At 39.4% G+C, this 16,678-nt stretch overlaps 1 protein-coding gene across 2 annotated transcripts in view; it reads left to right on the top strand.

Moving 5' to 3' along the window:
• The window catches only part of CPNE4 (copine 4), a 490,322-nt gene that overhangs the window by 323,325 nt on the left and 150,319 nt on the right, over positions 1-16,678 (top strand). For both annotated transcript variants that reach the window (XM_012451237.2, XM_012451238.2), the window contains exons 4-5: positions 12,966-13,037; positions 16,029-16,103. In XM_012451237.2, coding sequence (XP_012306660.1) covers positions 12,966-13,037; positions 16,029-16,103 — 147 coding nt within the window. The remainder of the gene's footprint in view (positions 1-12,965; positions 13,038-16,028; positions 16,104-16,678) is intronic.

Raw genomic sequence — 16,678 nt, 5'->3', positions numbered from 1 at the left:
ACCTGGCTAGTTTTTAGTGTCTTGTTTCTTTTTAAGTTTATTTGTCTTACACAGAGCTGATAGAGACAGACTAGGAATCCCTTTGCAGAAAAATAAGCTTGGTCATCTTCCCTCTGGATTTGTCTACCAAATTTACTTTAAATATGATATGGCTTCTTAAAAAATGTCAGTGTATCAACCCCCCAAAACCAGAATCTTATAAATTCAGCACCCAAAAGGTACATTGCTCTGACCTTCCTTTCACCTTCAACCATGATGAAAGATCCCTTATCAAAATTTAGTGGTTGCACGTGGGTATCATCATTGCTTTTCTTGTAGGTATTTTCTCTTCTCAATGGCTTGGAGGACAGTTACAACTGTATGAAGTCATTTTCTCATTGTTTTGTGGCTGTTCTTCAGTATATTTCAGAGGACATCTGGTAAATCCAAGAACTTCCTGCTTTCTGTCATCAGAAGTGAGGCAGGGAAATTCGTGACACCTTGAAAAAGTCTCAGGCTGTCAGGAGTCCTCTGATCCTTATTCATGAGAGAGAGATTATATACCATCTTCCCTCAGGGCAGTGGTTCTCAAACTTGAGCATGTGGCAGAATCACCTGGAGGTGTATTAAAATACACATTTCTAGGTCTCACCCCGAAAGTTACAATTCAAAAGATCTAGTGAGAGATTCAGTCATCTGCATTTTCTAAGTTCCCAGGTGATGCTTATTCTGCAGGTCCAGCCATCACACTTTGAGAAGCCTTGCCTCAATGTCTCATGTAAGAGGATGCTAATGAGTCTTGGACACTATGCCACTAGTTTCAATAAGAAAGGAACCAGTGTTTTGAGTAATTATCTAGAGAAATTAAATAGGACACAGAAAACATCTGGTGACCAGAAAAAAAAATGCTTTATAAAATTTACAGTACTAAAAAGGCATACAGCTTGAAGTTTATGCTCTTGGTAAAGATTTTGAGCACCGAAGTTTTTTCTCCTATTCATTAAATGCAGTTAAATGGACCTATTAACCATTGGTTTCCTTCCTGACATAAGTGAATGTTATGATTATGTCAGCCACAGTGGTCCCTGAAAGAGTGGGCAGACCACAAGCTGTTGATCAATGGGTATTAGGTTTAGTGTTGGGATGAGCCTGATTACTGAACGCTGGCTGTTATCATCATGCTGAGGGTGCTGTCCAAACTCAATGTAATGCCTACAGCAAGATTCCACAGGTTAGCATTTTGTTGCATAACATCTAATATCCTCCTGGTATAAAACTGATGACCTGGGGAGGTCAAATTTACACATTACAGCAGGCAAGTCATTCTCCTTCTGCTTCTCATATGAAAAGCTTGCCCTTACTTTGCAGAATTACTGCAAGTGGAAGCCAAGTGAGTGATGAATGATGTCATAAGTAATCACATCACTTCAGCTCCCATGGACTAGCTAAGAAACCCCGGGAAGTAGTGCTGTTTTTTTACTGCTGTCTGTTCTGCTCATAGGCAGCTGGGATTGAAGTAGGGTGGTTGTGGGTGAGAAAGGCCCCAGTTCTACAGGGAGAATATAATTAATTCTTGCTCTTTTCTTCTAACTTCTAAACAGGGAAGGAATTATAACTTTGGATCCTAGAAACATCCCTCTGCTTTCTCTGGAGACTTCCTTTTATACTTTTAAATCTTTAGTGTCCTGGACTGGAGACATGAGTCCTATGTCTTGATCTGCTATCAACTCTCTATATGGCCTTGGGCAGTTTGCTTAACTTTTCTTTGATGTAGTGACCACATCTATAGAAAAAAGGTTTTGCATTGATTCATCTCTAAGTTCCTTCCAGTTCTAATAGTTAATGATTCTCATTCATCTCTTTCCTTTTTTTGTTTTTGCAATTCAGCATCTCTCCCTGCATCTCTCCCCCTTCCACTACCCTTTCTCATCTTATCTTAGCTTGAGGTATTTACCTCATGCAAAGTCATAGGTGTCATTCAGTCATAGATGGTATCATTCTACCTACCTGGTAGCCCCCAGGAAGACAACTCTATTTAATTTCAAAGATAGTTTTAAAAGATAAGTTAAGGAACATCATTGGAACTGAAAACGAGGCTCTGAGATTCCAGTAAAGTCTAGACTCTTTATTTCAAACTTTATTTGGGAAAGAGAATAGTTTTAAATTAACCTAATAAAGTTGAGGAGGAGGAAAATAGTAACTGTTTGGTTTACAAAAGCATTCCCACGAGTCTTGGTTTCAGATTGAAGGACAAAATGAGGCCGGGTATGAATTAATTAGCTTTGTTTTGCATGGAACATGAGCCGTTCAGGGCTCTTCCCATGTGAGCACAGGTCAGCAAAGGTGCGTGCTCCTGGGCCTGATCTCCAGATCAGGCCCAGGTGGGCTGATTACTTGTGCTTCCCTCACTCTTCCTCAGCATCTGCTCATCAAGAGGCTCAGGCCAGCACATGTTTTCAAGCTAGTTATCAGAAACAAAGGAACACATGTCCCCCAAATTTCTCTCTTCCCAGTGAGATTCAAACCAGGAAAACTGGTATTACAGTAAGTGTGCTGACAGGGCACCAGCCAGCAAGACTGAATCAGAAAAGTTTAAAATTGAGAAGACAAAAGCAGTGCTGAGTTTAGTTAGTACAGCTGTTGCTCTCTGGTGCTCCTGAACAATGCTTAAATACTCTGGTTTTTTGTTTTGTTTGTTTTTTGTTTTTTTGTTTTGTTTTGTTTTGTTTTAAGACAGAGTCTTGCTCTGTTGCCAGGCTGGAGGGAGTCCAGTCAGTCACGTGATCTTGGCTCACTGTAACCTCCGCCTCCTGGGTTCAAGTGATTCTCCTGCCTCAGCCTCCCAAGTAACTGGGATTACAGGCATGCACCACCATGCCCAGCTAATTTTTGTATTTTTAGTAGAAACAGGCTTTCATCATGTTGGCCAGGATGGTCTTGATCTCTTGACCTTGTGATCCACCCGTCTTGGGCTCCCAAAGTGCTGGGATTACAGGCGTGAGCCACTGCACTTGGCCCTACTTAAATACTTTTTAAGGGGGAATTCACTTTTATATATCAGGTATTGTGAGAATGACAGGGTAACTTATGTCTCAGTCTGCCCCTGCCACTCTGGTTTACACTTACTATCATGGCTTATTAACACTCTCCCTTTTCACTTTCAAAAGTGTCCCAATTTGGATAATATATTTTATGACCACTTGATAATAATAAATCATTTTCATAGCTAATATTTACTAAGAGCTGATCACATGGCAGGCATTCATGAGCTTGGTGCTGTCAACACTATCATCATCATTATTATCATCTCTAGGCCAAGATTACATGCCTCCTTAAGTGGCAAAACTCCCGATATTTGAATTCAGTCAGAGTACTAAACTACTTTTCCCTTATCCCTAAGCTACATTACCTCTGAGCTTTCATTTTATAAACTTAATGAGAAAAACATTGGTATCCCTTGATGAATCCCCCAGGTCTTTCCTCTGACTTCCTCCTCGGTTGTCAAAAAGGGAAGAAACTGATTTTCAAGGGGTCTTGTTATATTTCATGTATTGCGTTATGTGAGGCCAGTCAATCCCACTTGATAAATTATGAATTAGGCTCTAGGAGCTCAATTAACTCACCAAATAATACACTGACAGTAAGTTGCAGAGCGAAATTGCAGACCTAAGTTGTTCTGATTTCATCACCTGCCTTTTTATACCACCTTGCCTACTAAACCGCTTTCAATTTCCACAACCCTGTACAAATTTGAAAAATTTGAGTAGCAATTCTTCCCAAATGCTGTTACTGTATAACTGCCCACAGAGTAAGGATACAAGTGTCCTTCCTCACAAGTTGATAAATTGATTCCTAAATCTAAAAAATCTCTTTTTCCCAGCTCAGGCACACCTGTAACATCTATCTGCAAATGGACACGCCACCGAAATACTCTTGGACCAAAAGGTCTAAGAAATGTATAGCAGGTAGACCTCATCTTTTCATCTTTCTTTTAACATGGATCTGTTGTATATATGGCAGTTAAGGGTAATAACAATCCGAAAATTACTGATATGTATTCATTTATTCAATGACTAATGCATCTATCTAATGCTAACAATAATAATAAGCTAAAATACATGTATTCACTTATTCAAATAAATATGTATGCATTCTTTCATCCACTTATTAGCACTTACAGTGTGCCAGATACTCTTCTAGGCACTGCAGATTCAGCTGTGAACAAAGGGGGCAAAGCCCTGCCTCATGGAGCTTACCAATTCCTACATGATACAGTAACAGAGAATAATGCTCTCATGAAAGAAAGCACACATGGGATAAGAAATAGAGGGTGGTGGGAAGGGAGTGGGTGCCAATTTAGGTAGGAATGTCAGGGAAGCCCTTTCTGAGCAGAGTCCAGAATAAAATGTAAAATTGTGGGCATGAGCCATGCAAAGACATCCAGAAAAGTATATCACACACACACACACACACACACACACACATATGCACACACACAGACATATATATATTTGTGTGTGTGTGCGTGTCTTTATGCCCTCAGACACTGATTTTTTGGAATAAATTAGTAACAGTGTAATATTTGAGGATACATTTTCAGGTCCTTGTTATAAACTGCCAAATATCCTCAAAGAAAAACTGTAGCAATTTACACTGCCCCTTTCAGTGCACAAAGGTGCCTTTTTTCCTGCATCCTCAGTAATACCTCCAACTTTTCACTTCCCTTCTTTAGAAGCTTCTATCGTCACAAAAATAAGGAAAGAGCCTCTGTCCTTGTTGAATGTCCCCCTACAGAGCCTTTGCCAGCTCCAGCCTGAGCAGAGAAGACACAGAGGAGAGTGTGTCATCCCTCATCTTCCCCTTGGTCTTGGGGGCTGGTCCCCTAGAGGGTTTGTGTTTATCCAGAGGCTGGGGGTACAGTGAAGACAGGAGACATCACCATGGTTCTCAGCTTGGAAGACTGCCTCACTCTCACACTGTTTTCTTTCTTTATATATTTCTCCATCAGCTTCTGCTCTTCCACTTACTATCTATACTTGGAGACTCTTAGCTCAGGACTGTTCTTTGAGCCCAGACTCATGTATTCAGCAGTCTCTAAATATTAATTCCATTTGTATGACTCACAGACATCTCAAACTCAGCAGCCCAAAACCAAGCTCTCTATCTCCTCTTGCCCTCTCCACACCCCTTGCCATCTTCCCAGTCCTCTAATGTGTCCTGCTCACTCAGTAGTTCCTTTTTCTTCCCAGGACCCAGAGGCCCAGAGCCTAGGAGCCTTCCTTCCTCCCTCTCACTCATTCTCTACCCCACAGCCCATCAATGGGGCATGAAGGCCCATCAATTCAGTGTCCTAAATATCTCTACTATTCACCGCTTGTCACCGCTTCCATAGCCAGGACCCCAGTTCAAGCCAATAGATGACTATAGTTATCTCTATGTGGGGATTTATTGAATAGGAGAGAAAAGAAGAGGGAAATAGTATTTCCCAAGTATCTGTATATGCCTGATACCGGGACTTTGTTAATGCTCATTAGATATACGATAAACCCATGGAATAGAAAATATTACCATCTCACAAATGAAGAAGCTGAGGCTCAGAGGTTAACCTGCCAAGGTTCCATATCAGGGAGAGTATTTGGAGCCTTAAGTGTGATGCTCGCTCTACCATTATATAGCAAGAATGAAGCTAGGGGGCTGGTTCAGTGGCCCTTGTAGTGGTTTGAGTAAGAGGGAACTCTCCTCAATGGTAAGCTCTTTCAGGATAAAGAGTAAGTGTGAATTACTTTGTGTATTTCATAGGATTTAACTTAGGGCCTGATCAAGTCCTGCTTCTGTCATTTATCAAAGACAGGAGAGTTTATCAGTTAAAGAAATGAGCTCTGGAACTGGACTATCTGGATTTAAACCCCAGCTCTGCTAAATACTAGCTATGGAACCTTGAGCAAGTTACTTACTCTCTCTGTAGTGGGCTAAACAGTGGCCCCAAAAAAGGTATGTCCATGCCCTGAGTCCTAAATCCTGTGAATGTGAATTTACTTGAAAGAGCCTTTGCAGATCTAATTAAGTAAAGGATCAAGATGAGAAGGTCATCCTGGATTACCAGGTGGGCCCCAAATCTAGTGACACAGAGGAGAGACAGAAGAGAAATGGTCCATCTGAGGAAGGAGGTAGAGTGAGGCAGCCACAAGCTGAGGAGCCATAGCAGCCACCAGAAGCTACAAGAGACAAGAAGCAGAATCTCCCTCAAAGCCTCTGGAGAGAGTGTGGTTCTGCCAATACCTTGATTTCAAACTTTTTCCCTCCAGAGCCAGGAGCACATTTCTGTTGTTTTAAAACACAAAGTTTATGGTCATTTGTCATGGAGGCCCTAGCAAATGAATATATTTGGTCAATGAAGAGTCAAACTCTGTAAAATATTTGAAGGGAAAAAAAATATATTTGAAGGGATTTATTCTGAGCCAAATATGACTGACCAATGGCCCATGACACATCCTTCAGGAAAACCTGAGAACATTAGCCCAGGGTGGTCAGACTACAACATTTTAGGGAGACATAGACATTAATCAATACATGAAAGACGTACATTGGTTCAATCTGAAAAGGTGGTCTTCCTGTGCACGGGAAAGCCAGCTAGGGCTTTCGTCCCCTGAATTCCCACCAGAGCTCCTGGAGGAGGGGCTCCGTGACTACTGGAAGTGGGATGGGGGCATCCAGGTCATAGGTAGTTTCAAAACTTTCTAGTTGGCAATGGGCTGAAAAAGTTAAGCTATTGTCTAAAGACTTGGAATCAATAGAAAAGAATGCCTGAGTTATGATAAGGGGTTGCTGAGACCAAGGTTTTATCATGCAGATGAAGCATCCAGGTAGTAGTCTTCAAAGAAAAGATTGTAAATGTTTCTTATCAGACTTAAAGAGTCTGTTCTATCAGTGTTAAAGTCTGTGTTGATGTTAATGCTGGTCACCTGGGCCTGAATTCCAAAAGGGAGGAAAATATAATGAGGCATGTCTGACTCCCCCTTCCTATTATAGCCTAAACTAGTTTTTTTTATTATTATTATTAGGTTAACTTTGGAATGCCCTTGGTCAAGAGGAGGAATCCATTCAGATGGTCAGGGGGCTTAGAATTTTTGTTTTGTTTTGTTTTACAATTCTATGTACCTCAATTTTCCCATCCATATGTAAGCTTATAATACTTACCTCACAGAGCTGTCATGAGATTTAACTGAATCAATATAAATAAGGCACTTTATGGCAGTAGCTGTCACATAATCAGCGATTTCAAAGTAGTGTTTATTATGACCCTTTAATAGTTGTGTGACCTTAGTTATTTTTGAGCCTGTGGTCTTTTTCCCTGTTAACTGGCAATAACAAAAATACTTAGTCTAACTATAGTATCTTAAAGTGGGAGTTTGCTTCTTTCACTTTAAAAATGGTCAAAGAATTTCCTCAACCTTCTTCTGTCTTATGAACTGCCAATATTCAAGTTTCCAGCCTCACTGAAGACAACTCACAACCCACCAAAGGCAGCAATTGAAAAGATACCACATGCCTTTGACCTGACAAAATGCTCTGGCTGGAACATTAGGTGCTAGGGAATGTGGTCCTTTCCTCTTTTTTCTGACTGCCACCTGCTATGGCTGGGGGAGGGAAATGAGAAGTGGAGGTGGAGGTGAAGTGAGGGGCAGATGGCAGTTATTAGTCAGAGGACTAATAACTGAAGTGGGTCATTTGTAATGATGACGAGGCATTACCCAAGAGATAAGGCAAAGGTGTATAATTAATACACAAGCAGTCCTTAAATCTCTCTCTGAAACCCTCCCTCCATTCCTTCACTTGCTAATGAAGTCAGAGACAGGGTAAAAGCCTGTAATTACACTTGAAATAATTAGAACTGCTGTGAAATAGAAAGCTTACCACAGGAAGCCCAAACTAATAGAATACCTATTGTTCTTTTTGTTCCGAATCATCCTCCCTAGGGTGGTCCTTTTGTAGGTCTCCAATGGGGAGCTGAAGATTGCACTGAATTTGCATAAAATGTAGAAACACACGTTCACATCACCCTTCCTTTCCCCAGAGTGGCCAAGAAAGCATCAACACTGTACCTTCCTCAGTTTCTACAACTTTTACCCATGAATGAAAGTCCAAATCAGTAAAACAGATTAATTTAAAAGCTCTTCCAAAGATAAATTTTAAAAATCTGAGCATATTATATTTAAACTGTTTTTCTCATGCAATTCTCCCTTTCTAGCTCAGTGCTTCTCAAGTTTAATGTGCCTGCAGAGCACCTGAGGTTCTCCTTAAAATGCAGATTTGGATTCAGTGGGTCTGGGGTTGGGCTGAGATTCCGCATTTCTAACAAGCTCTCCAGCCTTGCTGCTGTTGGAGGGGATGAGATGGGTGAGTGGTACACAATGTAGGTAGAAAGGATAAAGTCCTTCTTGGTCCCACAAGTGACTTCACTTTCCTCCTACCACAGCAATGATTCCAAACTTCTAATGTAGATCTTGAAAAATGAATAAAAAGTTCCAATTGAAGGGAGAGAAGAGGGAGTGAAGAGGAAGAGTCGAGGAAGAAGGGAAAAGTAGGAGGAAAGGGAGGAGGGGAAGGAGGGAGGGAGAGAGAATGTGTGTGAGTGAGTGGATGTGCATGATCAGGTGTCTCTTCTTATAAGGACAGCAGTCCTATCAGATTGGGGCCCTACCCTTATGACCTCATTTGACCTTAATTATCTCCTTAAAGGTTTTATCTCCAAATACAGTGACCCTGGGGGTTACAGCTTTAATATTGGGTACACAGTTTCATCCATAACAATAAGTGACCTTAGATGAACTCCTTCTTTTCTCTAAGATTTGGTTCCTTCATCTCAATTGCTTAGAGACAAGAAAGAGTTTGATCATTAAATGACAAGAAATGAGATAACAAGTGTTCCACATATTGTCTGTCATAGAATAAGTGTCTTGGTTACGTTCCTCCAGACACAGTCAAGCATTGGAGGGTAAGTAGATTATTTGTGAGGTAAAGGAAACAGCAAGAGAGAAACAGAATTGAGAGAGCAAAGATAAAACAACCAATAAAATAAGGGGTGCATTAGTTAACAAATCACCACTGGGAGAAACGAGCTTCATTTCACTGGGAAAAGTCAGGCACCCATGTTGAACAAACACCCAGAGTCAGCCCTCACTAATGAGGCAAAGGTGTTGAGATATTTATGTACCAAAGGCCATCAGTCATTGGTTGAGATCTGCTCCCAAGGGATGCCTGCCTCGCCGCTTCCATCTTTCTATGCTTGTGGATGGCAACCATGGATACTAGAGGAAACCTTTGGGTAAAGAGATGCCTGACTTGGCTGTTGGAAGCCCTACTAGCTCTTCAAGAGGGAGACCTGAGTAGTTCTGGGAAGGTTTTTCTTGTCTGCTGCAGTGAGACACCAGGAAACCTTAGTTCTTTGTATTGGTTGGTCCTAGTTATTGTGCTGGTAGTTTGCAAAACACTAGAGACATACTTGTACCAAAGAATTCTAGGGCCAAACAAGTGTAATGAATGCTGCTTTCATGGGATTCACAACTAACGTTCTGTTGATGTCCCGAAGTTGAAATGTTAAACTTTGTATAATCCTATAATTTCCAAAACTTATTTACACAAACACTTTTTCATATAATATGTATTTACCTTTTAAGGAATAAAAGTTCTATAATGCATGTTTTGGGGCTATCACATTAAGGCTAGTAGAGATTTCACTATATTGTAAGATGTTTTTAATCTGTTTCTATTCACCATTGTAGCCTATGGACAGCAACTGGTACATAGAAAATATTCAATAAATATTTGTTATTGCAACTGTTTTAACGAATATCAAAAAATAATTCTGAAGATATTTTCAATAAAAGCAGCCTCATGAAAAATGACTGTCTAGTTCCCAAAATGTTTTGAAAGACTTTGGAATAAAGTTCAGCTGAATAGACACTTGTTGAAATACTGACCAGTTTTTTATTCTCCTGGCTTTGTTCCCATTCACTTAATGAAACAGTGCCTTTTTCTAAAATTGAAGACCCATGCTGTTAGAAGTCATTGTCCACTTTACTAGAGAAGAAGCACTTCTCCCCAGATCTATGTATGGATGTAGATAAGAGACCTAATGGTACTAAGGTCTCTCTCTGGTCCAACCTTGCTAAACAGAGTGTTTCAACTTCCATTTCCTGCCTCTACACTTCACCCTTTTATTGAATACTAAGGTTTGCAGCTGTGACCCCATCATAGGGTGTAAATAATCAAATTAAGGAACTTCTGACAGATGCGCCCTTTTTAACCTTAATGTCAGGCAGAGCTTGCTATTTGTTGGCCTAAAATGTCAGCTGAAGCCAGGGTCAAAGTCCTTGTGACTCTGACTTTCTCATCTTCTGTCAAGACCTAAAGCATTTTTGAACTGGGTGCAATTGTTACAGCTGCAACAGAGTGTACGTGATAAGGGATTTGCAACAAAAAGGCTTTTCTCTACAAATCACTGCTTGAGCTGGGCTTCCCTGCTAATTTTGCCCAACTGTCCTGAGAATGGCAACATCAGTGGCGACTCATTGCTTGTCCATCATTATTACAATGAAAAATTTAAAACCCTGATTATTACTCATTCTTTGGCACTGAGATGGAAACCTGCAGGCTGTAAAACAAGTTTGCTGTTTTTTTTTTATTCTTGGTTAGCCACTTGCATACCCAAATGCCCATTTCCTAAGATGGGATATTTCCTGGGAAATTGCTTATCTTCCTAGCATTTGCAAAATGTACAAGCTGTTATATAGTAGCATTTTCTTCATTCCCTGCAAATGGAAACATTGGTATTCCTAGATAAGTTAAGAGCAAGGAGAAAGAACTATGGCTATCCAGGTTCTCTTTAGCTAAGTCTCCTCTACTCTTCATTGAATAAAGATACTGTGAACCTTGTAAGACACTGTCTGTAAAAAATGGTCTGCCACACCTGCTAATGCAATGTGTGGGTTAGTATAGTGCTGAGAGGGTTGTTGGGGTCTCCTGGCGTCAAGGGAGTAGGTGACCAATGTGGATGAAACACAATGACAGTGGACAGCAGTATTTCTGAAACCAGATTTGTTTGGGAAATGGGATATGTTGCCTTTCCTTAGTCAGGTGTTGACCTGGCTACTGGTTACAGATGACCCTTGTTTTGTTATTTACTCATGTGTGTTCTCCACTTCACTTGCTGGGGAAAAAAAAAAAACAACCTGCAGAGTAACTGTAAGCTCCATGAGATTAGACATTGCATCTGATTTTACTTACCACTCTATTCTTAGTGCCTACCACCAAGTCTAGCATACAGTGGGGGCCAAATAAATATTTGTGGAATGAATAAGGCATCTGCAACATAATATGTACTCCATAAGTGGGAGTTTCCATTGCTACATTGCTGTCATCATTGTCATCATCATCACAATCATGATCACCATCATCATCATCATCATCGTCACCAGGTGATTTTTTACAGAAATATATTCTCTTCAGATTATAGAAGACTGAACATCAGGATCTTTAAATCTGCTTGTCCTATGGAAGTTCTCTGGACTTTTTGCATTTGGCACAAGTAAAGACTTGGTATTTTCATTGCTGTAACACAGAGACAAAAATATATGAAGATTTCATAGAATGAGTTTATCTACTGGCCTCTCATGGTGATCTCCTTTCCTGTCGTTCTGTGAATAATATATGGACAGCATCGTTGCTCTCTGCTAATAAAAAATTACTCAAAAACTTGAGACCATAAAAAACTGAACATTTATTATCTCAGTTTCTGTATAATAGGAATCAGGGTACAGGTTTTCTGCATCCTCTGGTTTAGGGTCTCTCATGAAGCTGCAATCAAGATGCAGTTATCTCAAGGTTCAACTTAGAGGAGAATTTTCTTTCAGGCTTATGCTCCTGGCTGTTAGCCAGAGACTTCAGTTTCTTGCCACATGGGTCTGTCTATAGGACTACTCACAGTCTGTCAGCTAGCTTCCTTCAGAGCAAAGACTCTGAAAGACAGAAAGAATGAGAGATAGTGGTAAGATAGAAGATATCATCTAACTTAAGATAGTGATAAAAGATAAGAAGTCACAGTCTTTTTGTAACCTAATCTCAGAAGTGATATCCCATCACTTTTGTATTATTTCATTTTTTAGAGGCAAATCACTGGGTCTGTCCCACATTTGAGGGGAGAATATTACACAATAGCATGAATACTAGGAAGCTAGGATCATTGTAGACCATGTTAAATAGAAGCTTCCAGCCACAATGGATGATGTTCTCTCTAAGCATGAGCGTAGCTTTAACTTGGTTCTTTTAACCCTTTTCTTCTTTGAGACTCATTGGTTGCCAACCAATCATGGCCGCAATCCCTTGTCAAACTTCTTTTTCAAAAAAGGAAGAAAGAGGAAAAACAGAATGGGGCATGTTCTCCTGGGAATAGCTTTCAATATGGTGATGATTTTAATTGTCATTGCACAGGTGCATTGGCATTGAATCATGAGGAGAACCCCAATTGCTCCTATTGGCTTGTCTGAGCATCAGTTTTCCAATGACTTACTTTATGGCTTCCTAACAAATATGTTAAAAATAGAAGTCTAGAGGTTATATTTAGCCCTTTAGTTCCTTTCCCTCCCTGTATCCCATACCCTACTTTGCCTGGAGGCTTAATGCTAAGTTTGAGATCATTTTGAAACTTTATCTGCTCTGTCTTAACACACATATACAAAGTTATCTAATTTTGATATAAATTCTTCATCAACAATTAAGTCACCTCCCAATTGACTACATGTTCACTCACTCTCTTATATCACACACCATAAGAAGAAAAAGGGAATAACCTGTATTAGAAGAAGCTCATTGACAAACTTTGAAATATAAATTGACACAAACGTGAATGCAGAGTTTTGTTAAAAAAAAAAAAAAGAAATCTGCAGTTAAATGACTGGTATCTCTACCTTTTGTTTCCTTTTTGGCAGATTGTTTCCCAGAGAAAGCTGTCCAAATCTTTGCTGAAGCATGGGAACACAGCAGGAAAATCCTCCATCACGGTAAGCAAGCCCTCCCTGAGCAGCCATCGGCCTGAGTGGAGAGCCTGGGCGGACTGGCCAGCCCAACCAGACAATTGGGAAGCTGACTTTCTGATACTGGGAGTTGGTCTCATAACTACTGAACTACTGAAATCACTCCTTTATTTTTCTTTCTTTCTCTTTCCTGACAATATAATTTTGATCCTTCTACCTCTAGGAAAAATGATAAAGAAAAAGCATTTGGAACTAAGGTTATTTAATTCTAGTAAGTACTTCTGCAATTGCAAGATAGATTTTAGTGGAGGAGCAAGATGTAGTTGCCAAGCACAGTAAGAATATGGAATTGTCTGACATTTTCGGATCATCAAAAATACCTGTCTTTGTCTCTCATTTATTTTGAGAATTAAAATTTTGCTTTGATAGCATTTACTTTAAGGTTTGGTTTGTTGCCTAAGAAACAAAGAGCTCAACATTTTGAGCTCTCCTCTTTGATATAATAGTTTGGAGGTTTACTGTGTGATTCAGTAGCCACTAGCCACATGTGATTAATTACATTTTAATAAAATAAAATTTTAATTTTATTTAAAATAAAAGTAAATATTTAGTTTTTTAATCACACTGGTCACACATCAAGTACTCAATAGTTACAAGTGTTTAGCAGCTACTATATGGGATAGTGCAGATTATAAGACATTTCTATAATTCCAGAATGTTCTACTGGATAATGCTAGAAGTGTTTCTAAATAGGAGCTTAAATTTTCAAATAGAACACCTGGTATTTGGAACTTTGACATCTTCTATTAGAGATGTCTTAGACATTCTCTACCTCTTGAGAAAGGTAGAGAATGTGGTCCAACCATTTGGATGTGTAAAATATAAGCAAAAAAAAAAAAAAAAAGGTAGAAAAAAACTACAAGGAAATTCTGAATTGCTAGAGAGGCAAATTGCCAGGAAGCAAACCTCTTGAGTTCTTTTGAACATTCCTTTTTAACTAGAGAGAAACTGATTTTTTTTTTTTGCAGGGGGGATGGAGTCTCATCCTGTCATCCAGGCTGGAGTGCAATGGTGTGATTTTGGCTCACTACAACCTCCACCTCCCAGGTTCAAACGATTCTCCTGCCTCAACCTCCAGAGTAACTGGGATTGCAGATGCCCGCAACGATACCCAGCTAATTTTTGTATTTTTAGTAGAGACAGGGTTTCACCATGTTGGCCAGGCTGGTCTCAAACTCCTGACCTCATGATCCACCCACCTTGACCTCCCAAAGTGCTGGGATTACAGGCATGAGCCACCACGCCTGGCCCTGAACTTTTTTTTTTTTTTTTTTTAAGCACAGGAAAAAATTCAAAAGGGTTCTCAGTGAAAGTTGTGGCCATTCTCACAATAACTTATCTGAGTTTATTGCTTGAATATTTTAAATGACACTGCCATGTTAAAGATTTTTCATCTTCAGCCATGAATCAAGTGGTCTTTGAAGACCCTAATGGTGCTCTAAAAAGCTGTGGACCTGTGGGTTCACTCCCAAAGCCCACAAACCCAGTAGATCCAGGTATGAGTTTGCTGTGGTTCTTTCCCAAAAGAACAAAATCTCATCTTGCCATATTTTCTCTGAGATATTCTGAGATTTTCTTCCTCTACACATCCCAGAAAAGTATGATCTTTTTCTTAATTTTAAATATTTAAATACTGTCTTAATTTTGGGTCTTTAGATCAAAACATTGGCTTTAACAGCTTCTAGAAAACACTTGAAAAAGTGCGTGAAATTTTCTAGGTCTCTGCAGATGGAGAAAATCAGAACTTTCATCAGTTTTCCAAAGGTGTCTGTGACCACAAAATAGTTAAGGGTCAGCGCTCAAATGAAGTATAAGAGGCATTAAGGTGGTAAGGGATGAAAGAGGACCAAATGAAAAATACAAATATGATAGTTCTTGGGTTATCAAGCACTTCTGGAGTTTTTCCTGTATATCTGGACTCACGTTCTCTACTCTCAGTTGCCCATACGTTTTTGGGTCTATCTTTCTTAAGGCAGCCGTCTTAGCTTTAAGATTAGATGAAAATGACTTAAATTTTCCAAAATATTTTTAATACTACCAGTGACTATTGAGAGCATATGGACCCAACTCGTAATGGAATTGTTGAGCTCAGATAGAAAAGAGGCAAAATTGAATTAAATCTCAGTATCTTGACATAAGCAATTTGATAAGCGTATCTATGTGCTTATCAGGATAAAGGATAAGGAAGGCCAGAGAATACCTGGTAAATCCTAACATTATTTATAAAGGTTTTAACTTATATGCAACTTGACTGGCCCCTAGATTTTTGTTGTCGTTATTTTTCTCCTGACTTTCTCCACCAATTTGTGCTCCAAGGCTTTGTTGAGAGTCACTAACTATTAAGTATTGGAAATTTACCTGTTATGAGAAAGCCTTTTGGTCAGTGATTTCTTATACCAAATCTTTGTCAGGAATGATCTGTACTTGGGTATTAGGGCTTAGATCCTTACATATACACACACCCTCATCTCAGAAAACCCAGGGACAGTCTTTTGAAAAATAGGAATTAGAAAAGTTTGACATAGAAGCTAGTTTATTCCACCATTTCTTGTTGGTCTCACTCAAAACAGTAAAGAAATATTATTGTTCTTCCTTCTCTATAATTTACCAAAGGGGAAAATTGTAGTTAATTATAGAAATACTATCCAATATCATGTTAACTTGAAAGAAAGAAGCTCTTCCAAACTGCTCTTCTATTTTTTTCCTCCAGCTGGGGTCCCATCTCTTATGTTGTCATGCTCAGCATAAATGGTGTCTAGTTATTCACCATTGTCTATTCCAGGGAGTTCCGTTGAATATCTAGAATTACTGTGCTATAGTCACTAGAGTTGTGAAAAAAATCCTTGCCCAACATTTGTCTCTGTTGAGTTTTGAACCAAACAGGAGCTAAATTTTCTCATGAGTTTTGGAGCTGAGGAATCCACCCTCTACTGCGCTGATGTGTGCTTTTTCCTTCAGGTGATTGCTGAAGAATTATCTGGCAATGACGACTACGTTGAGCTTGCATTCAATGCACGAAAATTGGATGACAAGGTAAAGTGTTCGGCATTAACCTTATTGAAGGAAGTAATAAAGCTAGCACACAGTTTAGTCACATTTCCCCCTGCAGCTATTTTTTCCTTTTCACCACATTATCAAACAGATCCAAAAATTCAGAGAGGTCTACAAAGTAAGGTTTCCCCCAAACTAAGAAACTATTAATGAGAAGGGGAAGGGACTGTAATTAAAACAGGACAGTTACACCAAGACTGTTTCCAAATGCAACAGGTCAGATGTGCACAGGTAAACATTATTTAATTCCATTTCTAGGGACATTCTAAGGGAGGGGAGAAGATGTGAAAGGGAAGAAAAATGACATTTATTAAGCACGTATGTTTGCCAAGTACAGGGTTAAGACCTTTTTATGCAGTATCACATTTATTCATTGTACAGCTCCTATTTATTGGGTATTAATACTCAGTCCATTTATGTATTCACTGGATCACTCTTATATTTGTTCATTTGTTCACTCATTCGTCATTCATTTTCCAAACCTTTGAAAAAAGACATATCAAAAATAGACATTCCACTCTCATATCTGCAACCTGAAATTCATCATTGAAGTGAAA

The sequence above is a fragment of the Aotus nancymaae genome, unplaced genomic scaffold (assembly GCF_030222135.1).
Source record: "Aotus nancymaae isolate 86718 unplaced genomic scaffold, 86718_ANA_hifiasm-v0.15.2.pri h1tg000019l, whole genome shotgun sequence".
In the NCBI taxonomy this organism is placed as follows: Eukaryota; Metazoa; Chordata; class Mammalia; order Primates; family Aotidae; genus Aotus; species Aotus nancymaae.
Note: the sequence above shows the minus strand (reverse complement) of the source record. Positions and strands in the feature narration are given on the sequence as shown.